A 14115-nucleotide genomic window follows, 5' to 3' on the forward strand; every position below is an offset into this window, starting at 1 on the left:
AGCTTTAGATGAGAAAACAAAGCTAAATATTTTATATGTATATTTTATATTATACTTTCTCCAACTTCACCTAGGACCGAGATACTAAGCTTTATGGGTGAATGTGTGCTGTCTCGTAGAATATGAGATGGAGAGAAAAGGCTAAAAAAGGAGGATAGTGCATTTATTGAGAGGAATAAGAGAAAAAATAGATACTGAAGAAGTGACGTGAGGGAAGAGAGGAAGATGGCCCTGCCAGAGAGGAAGTTAGGGAGGAGGGGAGGATGGCCCTGCCAGAGAGGAAGTTAGGGAGGAGGGGAGGATGGCCCTGCCAGAGAGGAAGTTAGGGAGGAGGGGAGGATGGCCCTGCCATACAGGAAGTTAGGGAGGAGGGGAGGATGGCCCTGCCAGAGAGGAAGTTAGGGAGGATGGCCCTGCCAGAGAGGAAGTTAGGGAGGATGGCCCTGCCAGAGAGGACGAGAGGGAGGGGGGGAGGATGGCCCTGTCAGACAGGAAGTTAGGAAGGAGGGGAGGATGGCCCTGTCAGACAGGAAGTTAGGAAGGAGGGGAGGATGGCCCTGCCAGAGAGGAAGTTAGGGAGGAGGGGAGGATGGCCCTGCCAGAGAGGAAGCTAGGGAGGAGGGGAGGATGGCCCTACCAGAGAGGAAGTTAGGGAGGAGGGGAGGATGGCCCTGTCAGAGAGGAAGTTAGGGAAGAGAGGAGGATGGCCCTGCCAGAGAGGAAGAGAGGGAGGAGGGCCCTGCCAGAGAGGAAGAGAGGGAGGAGGGGAGGATGGCCCTGCCAGAGAGGAAGTTAGGGAGGAGGGGAGGATGGCCCTGTCAGAGAGGAAGTTAGGGAGGAGGGGAGGATGGCCCTGTCAGAGAGGAAGTTAGGGAGGAGGGGAGGATGGCCCTGCCAGAGAGGAAGAGAGGGAGGAGGGCCCTGCCAGAGAGGAAGTTTGGAAGGAGGGCAGGATGGCCCTGCCAGAGAGGAAGTTAGGGAGGAGGGGAGGATGGCCCTGCCAGAGAGGAAGTTAGGGAGGAGGGGAGGATGGCCCTGCCAGAGAGGAAGAGAGGGAGGAGGGCCCTGCCAGAGAGGAAGTTTGGAAGGAGGGCAGGATGGCCCTGCCAGAGAGGAAGTTAGGGAGGAGGGGAGGATGGCCCTGCCAGAGAGGAAGTTAGGGAGGATGGCCCTGTCAGAGAGGAAGTTAGGGAGGAGGGGAGGATGGCCCTGCCATACAGGAAGTTAGGGAGGAGGGGAGGATGGCCCTGCCATACAGGAAGTGTGGGAGGGGAATTGGCCCTGCAAGAGAGGAAGGATGAAGAGAGGCATGTTGTTGGGAAAAGACCCTGTCGAAAGATTGGGAAAAGACCCGGTCTTTTCAGAGTGCTGTCTGGGACTGTGGCAGTGGGGTACTGTTTTCCAGGGCGCGCTCGAAGTGGGGGAATGTTTTCCAGGGTGCGCTCTCAGCTCCAATGTAATTAGCCCTCAGAGACTGAACAAGGAGCCATTGATAAGGTACAAGGCCTTCTGTCTGAGCACTGAGACAAAGTGTGTGTGTACACTCAATGTGGGTGATCTGTCTGTGCTGCTGTAGGAAGTGTGATTGTGTGTGTATGTAGGAATTCTGTCAATGTGAAGTTAGTATGTGTGTGTGTGTGTGTGTGTGTGCGCATCAGCCTCCCAGAGTGTATAATAATGAGGGGGATCTCCACAGAGCTTCAGTAAACCGTTTCCATCCCTCCCTTTTCCCCTCCCTCTCCTTCTTTCTCTCTACGGGGCCCTCCATCCCACTCGCTCTCTTCTCTGCCTCCATCAATGAATGAAAGACTATTAACAGAAATATTTTTTCCCCCAATGTGATTAGTGCTACATTATAATTAGATGGATACTTAAGCCTTGTACTAAATTGCTAAACCCTTGTTTGGGGCAGGTGGGTGGGGCCTATAATGCTTGTTTGTGTTTAAATCCTACATTTTCAAACATTATGCTGCCAATATTTGTACATTTGTTGACCCTACATCTGTCTTGGAAGTCAATATGTTAGGTCAGATGTTATATCCAGGTTAGTTATGCTAATCAACCTGGATAAATACTGGTTAGATAAACAAATAATGATGACGTCAGTTACAGAGGTAGCCCAGTCTTGACAGTGTGTGTGTGTGTGTGTGTGTGTGTGTGTGTGTGTGTGTGTGTGTGTGTTGCCAGATAAATGGTCTCTACCTCAGAGAATGTAATTCCCCCCTTGTCAATCACAACGTCCTGTTTGTGAAATGACTTCATTGCAGTCACTCAGTCAGATTGACACGCACAAAATAGAGCTTTGTGTTTCAAAAAACGAACAGAAAGTCCCCTCTGCACTTTCAAGCCACATAATTTCATTAAGTAATTTGAGAAGACATATTGTGAGTTACATTCAACTGTTATAAGTTATACAGTGCCTTCAGAAAGTATTCACACCCTTCAAACTTTTCCACATTTTGTTGTGTAACAAAGTGGGATTAAAATGGATCTACACAAAAAAAGTGGAACATTTTTTATTAATAAATAAATAAATAAATAAATAAAGCACTAATTTATCTTGATTGGATAAGTATTCAATTCCCTGAGTCAATACTTGTTAGAATCACCTTTACAATCAGTCTTTCTGGGTAAGTCCCTAAGAGCTTTGCTCACCTGGATTGTACAATATTCGCACATTTTTTTATTCTTCAAGCTCCGTCAAGTTGGTTGTTGATCATCGCTAGACAACCATTTTCAAGTCTTACCATAGATTTTTAAGCCGATTTAAGTCCAAACTGAAACTAAGCCACTCAGGAACATTCAATGTTGTCTTGGTAAGCAACAGTGCATATTTGGCCTTGTGTTTTAGGTTATGTGTCCTGCTGAAAGGTGAATTTGTCTCCCAGTGTCTGTTGCAGACTGAACAGCCGACTAGCAGACTGAACCAAGTTTTCATCTAGGATTTTGCCTGTGCTTGGCCCTATTCCGTTACTTTTATCAGAAAAAAACTCCCTAGTCTTTGCCGATGACTAGCATAACAACCGTATTATGATGCAGCCACCCCCATGCTTGAAAATATGAAGTGGGTCTCAGTGATGTGTTGTGTTGGATTTGCCCCAAACATAATGATTTATATTCAGGACATAAAGTTAATTTCTTTGCCACATTGATTGCAGTTTTAATTTAATGCCTTGCAAACAGAATGCATGTTTGTATTATGTACAGGCTTCCTTCTTTTCACTCTGTCAATTAGGTTAGTATTGTCGAGTAACTACAATGTTGTTGATCCATCCTCAGTTTTCTATTACAGCCATTAAATGCTGTAATTGTTTTAAAGTCACCATTGGCCTCATGGTGAAATTCTTGAGTGGTTTCCTTCCTGTCCGGCAACTAAGTAGGAAGGACGACTGTATCTTCGTAGTGACTGGGTGTATTGATACACCATCCAAAGTGTTATTACAGATCATTGTATGTGTGGAGTACAGAGATGAGGTACTCATTCAAAAATCATATTAAACACTAATATTGCACACAGAGTCCATGTAACTTATTATGTGACTTGTTAAGCACATTTTTACTCCTGAAATGATTTAGGCTTGCCATAATAAAGTGGTTGAATATTTATTAAATCAAGACATTTCAGATTTTAATTTTTAATTATACTGAACAAAAATAAACGCAACATGTAAAGTGATGGTTCCATGTTCCATGAGCTGAAATAAAATATCCCAGAAATGTTTCTATACACACAAAACACTTATTTCTCAAAAATGTTGCACACAAATTTGCTTACATCCCTGTTAGTGAGCAGTTTCCTTTGCCAAGACCCATCTACCTAACAGGTGTTGCATATCAAGATCTGATTAAACAGCACGATCATTACACAGGTGCACCTTGTGCTGGGGGACAATAAAAAGCCACACTAAAATGTGCAGTTTTATCACACAACACAATGCCACAGATGTTGAGGGAGCATGCAATTGGCCACCAGAGCTGGTGCCAGAGTATTGAATGTTCATTTCTCTACCATAAACCACCTCCGTAATTTTAGAGAATTTGGCAGTATGTCCAACCTGCCTCACAACCAGAGCACGTGTAACCGCGCTAGCCCATATCCGGCTTCTCCACCTGCAGGATCGTCTGGGACCAGCCACCTGGACAGCTGATGAAAATTAGGAATATTTCTGTCTGTAATAAAGTACTTTTGTGGGGAAAAACTCATTCTGATTGGCTGGGCCTGTCTCCCCAGTGGGTGGGCCCCTCCCAGGCATGTGAAATCCATAGATTAGGGCCTAATGAATTTATTTCAATTGGCTGATTTCCTAATATGAACTGTAACTCAGTAAAAATATTGAAATTGTTGCATGTTGTGTTTATATTATTGTTTAGTATAATTTGTAAAAAATGTTGAATAACATAATTCCACTGACATTATGGGGCATTGTGTGCAAGCGAATGACAAAAAAAATCTAAACATAATACATTTAAAAATCAGACTAACACAAAATGTGGAAAAAGTTCAGGAGTGGGAATACTTTCTGAAGGCACATAATGCTCAAGTACACCACAATAGCAACGCCAACGGAACTCTACCAGGATTAGGGAGGGACAGAAAAACACTAGACACCAAGGCCCAGTTTCCCCCAAATTGAAGCATTGGTTTTTGAGGGGTCGTCAGGGATGAGGAACCATAGAAGACTAAACGACCATCTTATATACTACAGACCTCATTGTACAGACCATAGTTTACATTACCAGACTACAGACCAACATGAGACTACCCAGAACACCGCCTAGATTCTAGACCACATGTCACTGTAACAAACAATAGGGAACTCCAGCTTGAGCCCTGTCAGCATCTAGGTAAAATGCCAACGTCTGTCAGGCATATCTACACAGAGACAATCTGCCCAGACCAGCAGAGCTGTCACAGAGTGCCACTCTAAACACTGACTCCAGACCAGTAGCCAGAGAGGATTTAATGGCGGGTAGGACAACAATAAGATTTAATTGCCACTTCAGGACAACAATACGGTGGCCCAGATTAGGCTACATGGTAAAATAAAGAGGGGCCGGCGAGTGAGACTGACAGAGAAAGACACACAGAGAGAATGAGAAAGAGAGCTTTCTGCAGCTCAGAGAGAAGACGCAGTTGTGTGTGCGTGTGAGATAGGGAGAGAGAGCAACAGACAAGAGGATAAAAAGAGAGCAAGAGCACTAGCTGCAGCAATAACCTGTCACTCAAATGTGGAGTGTGAGAGAAGGGAAACTTGTTCTGTTCCTCTGAAACAAAGGAGCGCTGGTGTTAGGTTTTAAGAGGAGACAGGGTTCACTAGTTCTGAGAGACAATCAGGGTGACACACACTTACCCTGACAGCACAGTCTGCCAGACAGAAAGCGCTGCACTCTAGGATCACATTCTTGGTATGCAAAGCATGCCAAATACACACAGTCACACACATAGATATACAGACAGAAACAAAGACACAGACAAACCCATTCTGTGACCGAAGGACTCGAGCAAGCACAACCATACATACCATACACCTCTTTCCCTGAGTGCTGTGTCTCTCTTTACTGACTAAACTCACGAGGCCTCATCCAGTCCATACACCACAGGGAGGCCTCACAAGGCTATGGGTGTGTGAGATAATGTGGGTGTGTGACTGACACCGCAGCCCTGGCCAATAACATGGGGACTTGGATAATTTCAAACGCGACCCGGGTATGAGTATGTGTGTCTGCGTAGATGGCCTGGCAGTGGCAACAGCAGCTTTCTTTCTTTTAGTACTGCTTTAATTAAGAAACTCACAGGAGCCTAGCTGGGTGGTATACAAAAGTGGTGCACAGTATGTGTGTGTGTGTGGCCGGGAGCAGCAACAGGCAGCATTTCACTGAGATAGGCCGACACACAAATGACCGCCTGCGCACTGCCTGACCCGAGACCACATGCCGTTCCACAGATATAACACAGTCAGAGAGTGAAAATTACCCCTCTGACATGTTTGTTTGTACTGTACACTGTATGGGCATAGGCTAATCGCCATGGAGACACATACAGTAGCTATGAAGATATGCGTGCTGTGAACACACACTCACACCGTGGTACATAGAGTACACCTTGTACATACAGTACCAGTTAAAAGTTTGGACATACCTACTCATTCAAGGGTTTCTTTATTTTTACTACTTTCTACATTGTAGAATAATAGTGAAGACATCAAAACTAAGAAATAACTCATATGGAATCATGTAGTAACCAAGTTTTATTTTAGATTCTTCAAAGTACCCACCCTTTGCCTTGATGGCAGCTTTTCCAACAGTCTTGAAGGAGTTCCCACATATGCTGAGCACTTGTTGGCTGCTTTTCCTTCACTCTGCGGTCCAACTCATCCCAAACCTTTTCTATTGGGTTGAGGTCGGGTGATTGTGGAGGCCAGGTCATCTGATGCAGAACGCCATCACTCTTCGTCTTGGTCAAATAGCCCTTGCACAGCCTGGAGGTGTGTTGGGTCATTGTCCTGTTGAAAAATGTATTATTATAGGCCACTAAGCGAAAACCAGATGGGATGGCAAATCGCTGCAGAATGCTGTGGTAGCCATGCTGGTTAAGTGTGCCTTGATAAATTTGGACTTATCAGACCAAAGTACAGATTTCTACCAGTCTAATATCCATTGCTCGTGTTTCTTGGCCCAAGCAAGTCTCTTCTTCTTATTGGTGTCATTTAGTAGTGGTTTCTTTGCAACAATTTGACCATGATGGCCTGATTCCCACAGTCTCCTCTGAACAGTTGATGTTGAGATTGGTCTGTTACTTGAACTCTGTGAAGAATTTATTTTGGCTGCAATTTCTGAGGCTGGTAACTCTAATGAACTTATCCTCTGAAGCAGAGGTAACTCTGGGTCTTCCTTTCCTCTGGCGGTTCTCATGAGATTCAGCTTCATCATAGCGCTTGATGGTTTTTGAAACCGCACTTGAAGAAACATTCTTCTAGGGCTATCTTCTGTATACCACCCCTACCTTGTCACAACACAACTGATCGTCTCAAACGCATTTAGGAAATACATTCCACAAATTAACTTTTAACAAGGCACACCTGTGACTACCTCAAGAAGCGTGTTGAGATAATGCCAAGAGTGTGAAAAGCTGTCATCAAGACAAAGGCTGGCTACTTTAACACTTTTATGGTTACTACATGATTCCATATGTGTCATTTCATAGTTTTGATGTCTTCACTATTATTCTACAACGTAGAAAATAGTAAAAATAAAGAAAAACCCTTGAATGAGTAAGTGTGTCCAAACTTTTGACTGGTACTGTACATATACCCACAGTGTATGTAGCAGACACACACACAAACAACCTTGAAACTAACCATGTTCGACCTATCCCAGACTACTCCATCCTTCACCTCACAACAACAATCCTTCTAACACATTCAGGTTGAACAGAGCTGAAAAGCCTCCATGTCACTCATAAATACTTTGATATGAATCATGAAGCCACACAGTGATTAATGCTTGGGTACTACTTTGTACTCGGCATCGTTATGGTGAGCAATTATAGACATTGTATTCCATTCATTTCAAGTCAGGCAGGGCTGGATGGCTTACAGTACACATATCTAGGATCAGATGAGAGAATATGACTGAGTATGAAGGGGTAATGTGATATATGATTATAGAATGAGGTGGGTTATTACAGGGGATCAGATTTTCCATAGATTCAGGTGCAATTACGGCAGATGGCAACCACAGGGGTTTTATCTCCTAATCAAAGGCGCACAGCAACCAAGACGCCTCTGGGGATTTATTGTGTGTGTGTGTGTGTGTGTGTGTGTGTGTGTGTGTGTGTGTGTGTGTGTGTGTGTGTGTGTGTGCGTCTGTAGCACACAAGCAAAAGTGTGAAGCAAAGAAACTGGGACCTACTTTGCTGCCGACTCTTCGTCATACTTGCTCTTCAGTTCCAAAAGCTCTGCCTGAGTTGCTTCAAGTGCTGAAAAAACAAATCAAGGATTTTGAATGGAGACCAGCGGTGGTTGGATGGAAGAAGTACAACTGCTAGGCCCTAACATACTGCCCTCTATAGATTCCTGTAAGGACTGACTAAGGCCTTTCTGCATTCAATTACATGAGGTGAGGCTTCTAGAAAATCCCCATCTTAGGTTTCACAATCGAAGACAACTTTGGTAACTTTAATTTACAGTCCTATTACAGCTGCTATTTTCAAATAAATGACATGCTAGCAGTTGATACTTTTCTGGTAGACCTACTTCTTCTATAATACCCAATAAAACAATAAAAACGTTATGTTTCAAAGGGTATATATTATTAGGCAATAATAACTTAACTAAGCTGGTGGGTAAAAAACGGACTATCTACTGCCTGGTTGCCCAACCTGGCCACCAATTTCATCAATTGGTGATAATATCTTTATGCTTAACATTTAACTTTATCTTGTAACCTCATAATGAAGCAGGTACTAGAGTGAGTGGCTGGGCCTGAATCATACTAGAGTGAGTGGCTGGGCCTGAATCATACTAGAGTGAGTGGCTGGGCCTGAATCATACTAGAGTGAGTGGCTGGGCCTGAATCATACTAGAGTGAGTGGCTGGGCCTGAATCATACTAGAGTGAGTGGCTGGGCCTGAATCATACTAGAGTGAGTGGCTGGGCCTGAATCATACTAGAGTGAGTGGCTGGGCCTGAATCATACTAGAGTTAGTGGCTGGGCCTGAATCATACTAGAGTGAGTGGCTGGGCCTGAATCATACTAGAGTGAGTGGCTGGGCCTGAATCATACTAGAGTTAGTGGCTGGGCCTGAATAATACTAGAGCGAGTCGCTGGGCCTGAATCATACTAGAGTTAGTGGCTGGGCCTGAATAATACTAGAGTGAGTGGCTGGGCCTGAATAATACTAGAGTGAGTGGCTGGGCCTGAATCATACTAGAGTTAGTGGCTGGGCCTGAATCATACTAGAGTGAGTGGCTGGGCCTGAATCATACTAGAGTTAGTGGCTGGGCCTGAATCATACTAGAGCGAGTGGCTGGGCCTGAATAATACTAGAGCGAGTCGCTGGGCCTGAATCATACTAGAGCGAGTGGCTGGGCCTGAATAATACTAGAGCGAGTCGCTGGGCCTGAATCATACTAGAGTTAGTGGCTGGGCCTGAATAATACTAGAGTGAGTGGCTGGGCCTGAATCATACTAGAGTTAGTGGCTGGGCCTGAATAATACTAGAGTGAGTGGCTGGGCCTGAATAATACTAGAGTGAGTGGCTGGGCCTGAATCATACTAGAGTTAGTGGCTGGGCCTGAATAATACTAGAGTGAGTGGCTGGGCCTGAATAATACTAGAGTGAGTGGCTGGGCCTGAATAATACTAGAGTGAGTGGCTGGGCCTGAATCATACTAGAGGTAGTGGCTGGGCCTGAATAATACTAGAGTTAGTGGCTGGGCCTGAATAATACTAGAGTTAGTGGCTGGGCCTGAATCATACTAGAGGTAGTGGCTGGGCCTGAATAATACTAGAGGTAGTGGCTGGGCCTGAATAATACTAGAGTTAGTCGCTGGGCCTGAATAATACTAGAGTGAGTCGCTGAGCCTGAATAATACTAGAGTTAGTGGCTGGGCCTGAATCATACTAGAGGTAGTGGCTGGGTCTGGACTCTGGAGCAGATGTGCTGTGACAGCGGACTGTCAGTTCTACAGCAGCAAGCAGGCTGCATGGGGCTGGGACAGTGTTGACAGGCCTAGATTTGTCACTCACTGGGCAGCCGCCAGCCAGCCAGAAAGAGAGAGAAAGAGAGAGAGAGACAGAGGAATCCAACATCTGACACTGACTTCTGGGTCAACATAAAGACATACTGCCAGCAGAGGAGTGTGTTGACACCAAGCTAGCCTTAGCTTACTGTGTGACGTTGGGGGATTTATGCAAAGGTTTGTTAAAGTATACCTATGAAACTCAAGTTAGGGTTGGGCCTGTGGGACTATAACTGGGTGTAGGTGAGCTACTGATTACCTGTCTGTAGGGACTGGGCCTTACGGTTTGCCTCCTCTAGCTTTGACACCACAGACTCCTGGTTCTCCTGTTGTTGACTGTGTGGACAGAGGGACAGATACAAGTTAGCTTAGCATCACCTCAGTAAGAAACAACATTGTATCTAATGGCATTTCAAGAGGCTAATGTTGCATCACAGGGGTCAAGTTTGCCTGCTAGCATCACACAAAACAGAGCGAACAGGTTAAAGATAAAAAAGGCTTATAGCATCAAGAGGATACAGGTAAGCTAAGAGATTTATCATCACTCAACGTGAAGGGACCAATTCAGCCTATTAGCACTTTAGAAAAAATAAGACCGGTTACCATAGCACCTGCTCAAATGAACAAGCACTCGCTCTGATTCCAGTTGAAGTGGTACACTGCAAGTGGAGAGGACATTTAAGTGTTGTATTTTTTGCCAACAGCGGCTAGACTGTTCTGCTCTGTCATGTCTGTCGGGGGGTTAGTATCATCAATACTGAAACACCTGGGCCAACCATCATGCCACCAGCCCTCCTGCACTGGCAGACGACTCATCAATTTACCGCAGCGCTAAAGAGGAGGGGAACATGCAAAACCCTTAAGAATTAATGTCGACTCCTGACTGGCTAGCTATTACTGAGGACGAGATGAGAGGGGACGAGATGAGAGGGGTTGAGAGCCCGTTTCTCCTTGGGAGTTATAAGGACAAACTGTCAGTTTCCAAAGGGAAAAGCTATAAAGGTTGGGAGTAGTTAGTTATCAATGATATCACTGTTTATAGTATGTATGGGTAGTCGCCAGATTTGGAAATGATAATGAAGACATAAGGTTTTACAATCTGGGATATCTATTTTCTGTCTGTATTTAGGTTTCATAGAGTCTGAGATATCACCAGATATCACATACCCTAGACCTTGCCAGAGTGTGTGGCATAAATGGAGTGAAATGCATTGGTCAAAATCAGGGCACAAAATCAACCAATCAAAATTGGTTTACAGGGATAAAAAGGCTATCTCCACAACACCAAGAATCACCATTCTCACCAGAGAACCTCTCAACCTCAAATGCATTAAAAAAACGAGGAAGTGCCTCAGCCAAAGCAAGGGAGACAAACCTCACTGACACATTGGTTCTGACTGCCCGGCAGTTCCTGCCTCTGTGGATGACTGCACCCCTGTTGTGCCTCTACTCATCCCCATGTCACTGTACTGTACCTCTGCTCTCTCCCTCCCTCTCTTTCCTCCCAGGTGCTATTTTTGGGTGACTAGGAAACATTAATATAATTCAAGGTAGCAGAATGGGGTCTATGGTGGCGTCTTTGTAACAAGGGTGAGAGCGGTGACAATAGGTTACAATGGGGCCTTATTGTTGCTCTCTGACATAACAGATAACAGAGCCGAACTGTGTCCCTGTCCGGTGAGTGACAGTCTGGCAGCAGTGATGATCAGGAGGCTCAGTGCGGTATTACCATCCATACGGGGGGGGGGGGGGGGGGGGGGGGGTTTAGGAGTAAACAAACAGCGGAGAATTAAAAGGTATTACAGTGCAATGGGATTACAGTTAGGGTGGGTTGGTCCCAATAAAAGCCTTGTGTAACGGCCGCATATGCCTCCATCAGGACAAACTGATGGGATCATATAATAGTGTGTGACACTATTAGTGTATAGTGTTCGAGTTCAAATTGAGATATCGCCCATGATTAGGAGCAAGTTCAATAGGAATACGGTGGGTTAAAACAATGCAAAAAATGAATGAGTGCCGGTTATCTCCCGTTCCTGATTCAATATTTGCTCAGCTCAAGTGCTGAGTGAAAGTGATAGGGAGTCCGTTTCAGTGCCCTTCACAACAACCCTGATGCATCTGATAAACTACCGCCAATCCTCACTGGAAGGTTAACTAAACTTGGTCACCCACTTATCTACAATACAAACATGTATGAAACTAACCATCGTTCAGTCGAAGCCTAACCTTCGCTCATACTCAGACACTAGCTGCAGCCAGTAGTTGCTGCCCGTTGGCAAACACTAGCTAGCCTATCCTCCACAGCTAGTCCTTACTAACTTACCTCTCCTCCTCTGCATGGTCGTTGTGAAGCTGCCCCTCCTCCTCTCTCTCTCTCCTCTCCTCCTGGCCCAGCTCCTTGGCCTGTTTCTTCAGGGTCTCTTCATACTCCTCTATCTTCTCCTTAAGTGCTTTAATTGTGACCTCTGTGAGAAAGAGAGAGAGAAAGCAAGAGGGAGATATACAGAGGGAGAGAGATACACAGCGAGAGAGACAGAGAGGGAGGGCAGGAGAGAGAAAACACAAAAAGTCAGTAAGTGATACAATAACAGGAAAGAAATAAACCGGAGTACCAACACGATATTAGGTACCACATAAGGATCACATCATCCTTCTAAGTCTGGATTGTAAGTTACACTGACAGAGGGATTCTCCAAGTAAGATGGAGTAGGAGGAACAGGGCTCCACTCCACTGTGTGCATTGGCACAGCCCACTTGTATTACTGACTGAGAGCTCTCAGGTTTCCCCCACTTCTTACTCGTCTTCTCTTCTTTTTTTTCTCTCGCTCACTCACTGATGCCCTCGCTCTCTCCTCCTCCTCTGCGGTGATTTAAACTCCAACATTTTAGCCCTGACACATAATCAATGGCGATGAGTCCCCTCTGAGCCCTTTTCCCGCTTAACTATTAAATTGAACTTTAAACATTTAGGTTGCAGGGGATCAATGGCCTTGGCTGGCCGGGATGAGAGAGAGAGAGGAAGGAAGAGCGGGAAGGAGGAGAGAGAATGAGAGAGAGGGGGATTCTCCTCTCCTCCATCGCTGAGGTAGAAGATCTGCAGCTTAGCCGGGGCACGGTGGGGAGGGGGAGGGGAGAAAGAGAGGAAAAATCAATGGCAAAATAAAATATTGCCGCTATTGAGCTGGGTCAATTAGCTCTTGGTGGGAGGGGAATTCCAAAGACAGAGAGGGCAGGCCCCCCTACCCTCCTCCTCCCTCTATCCCCTCTTCTCCTCCCCTTCTTTTCCCTGCCTTTCTGAAAAGAGAAAAAGCAGTGAAGGCTTTAGAGGCCTATACAATGGGATTCATCTGAAAAGACTGCCCAGGGGATACTTTCTCATAAAGATGGCTATGGAGGAGGAGAGCCTTTATTAAAAAATGATCTATATTTCGGGGTTATGGAATGACTTTGGGCTGACTCCGCTGCTCCACTAATTTGATGTTAGATGTTAGCTATTTTACAGCGTTTGATGTAACTCCACGGACATCGGCTCTTGAAACGGTATCCGCATGACCGATAATCTTCTTACAACTGCTAACATTGCACATATACTTTTACTATACTTTCAACCAGACCGTTGAGTTTCATCCCTTTTAAAGACAGCTAAGCATTGATGAATCTCCCAATGGGAGTCTTAGCCTAGCTCTCTGTGGTGTTGTAGTGGAAGCGTTTCAGTGGATGAGGTTGTCTGGGACCTGAACACTTGTGTTAGCACCCTGAGCTAATACCTAGGGCTTTAGCTCAGCAAGCCAACAATTTCTTGTGGCCTATGGGTTCAAACTGGGTTGATCACACTGGTCTAGGATAGGTTCAGAAAGAGCATGTGTCTCAGCCTCACCATGGTTCTTGACCTCAGCGATCTCCTGGGTGTAGCCCTCCAGCGTCTCGCGGAGCTTCTGGTTCTCCGTTTCGATGTCGTGCATCCTCTGGACCTTCAGCTGTAGCTGCTGGGCAGCCTCCAGGGCCGACACAGGGTCTGATAGGAGGGGACAAGGAAAGGGCACTACTTGTTACTAATCACCAGACATCACTAATTACTATAGATTAATTACTTATCACAGAATTTTTCTCTGCACATATATACAGTGGGGCAAAAAAGTATTTAGTCAGCCACCAATTGTGCAAGTTCTCCCACTTAAAAAGATGAGAGAGGCCTGTAATTTTCATCATAGGTAAACTTCAACTATGACAGACATAATGAGGGGGAAAAATCCAGAAAATCACATTGTAAGATTTTTAATGAATTTATTTGCAAATGATGGTGTAAAATAAGTATTTGGTCAATAACAAAAGTTTCTCAATACTTTGTTATATACCCTTTGTTGGCAAT

The 14115-nt window shown here is 45.1% G+C and overlaps 1 protein-coding gene across 2 annotated transcripts in view; it reads right to left on the reverse strand.

Annotated features, from left to right (window-relative positions):
* The window catches only part of LOC139418207 (homeobox protein cut-like 1), a 205615-nt gene that overhangs the window by 77169 nt on the left and 114331 nt on the right, over positions 1 to 14115 (reverse strand). For both annotated transcript variants that reach the window (XM_071167482.1, XM_071167481.1), the window contains exons 5-8: positions 13624 to 13761; positions 12070 to 12211; positions 10003 to 10079; positions 7912 to 7978 (exon numbers count right to left, since the gene is read on the reverse strand). In XM_071167482.1, the coding sequence (XP_071023583.1) occupies positions 7912 to 7978; positions 10003 to 10079; positions 12070 to 12211; positions 13624 to 13761 (424 nt within the window). The remainder of the gene's footprint in view (positions 1 to 7911; positions 7979 to 10002; positions 10080 to 12069; positions 12212 to 13623; positions 13762 to 14115) is intronic.

The sequence above is a fragment of the Oncorhynchus clarkii genome, chromosome 10 (assembly GCF_045791955.1).
Source record: "Oncorhynchus clarkii lewisi isolate Uvic-CL-2024 chromosome 10, UVic_Ocla_1.0, whole genome shotgun sequence".
Lineage (NCBI taxonomy): Eukaryota > Metazoa > Chordata > Actinopteri > Salmoniformes > Salmonidae > Oncorhynchus > Oncorhynchus clarkii.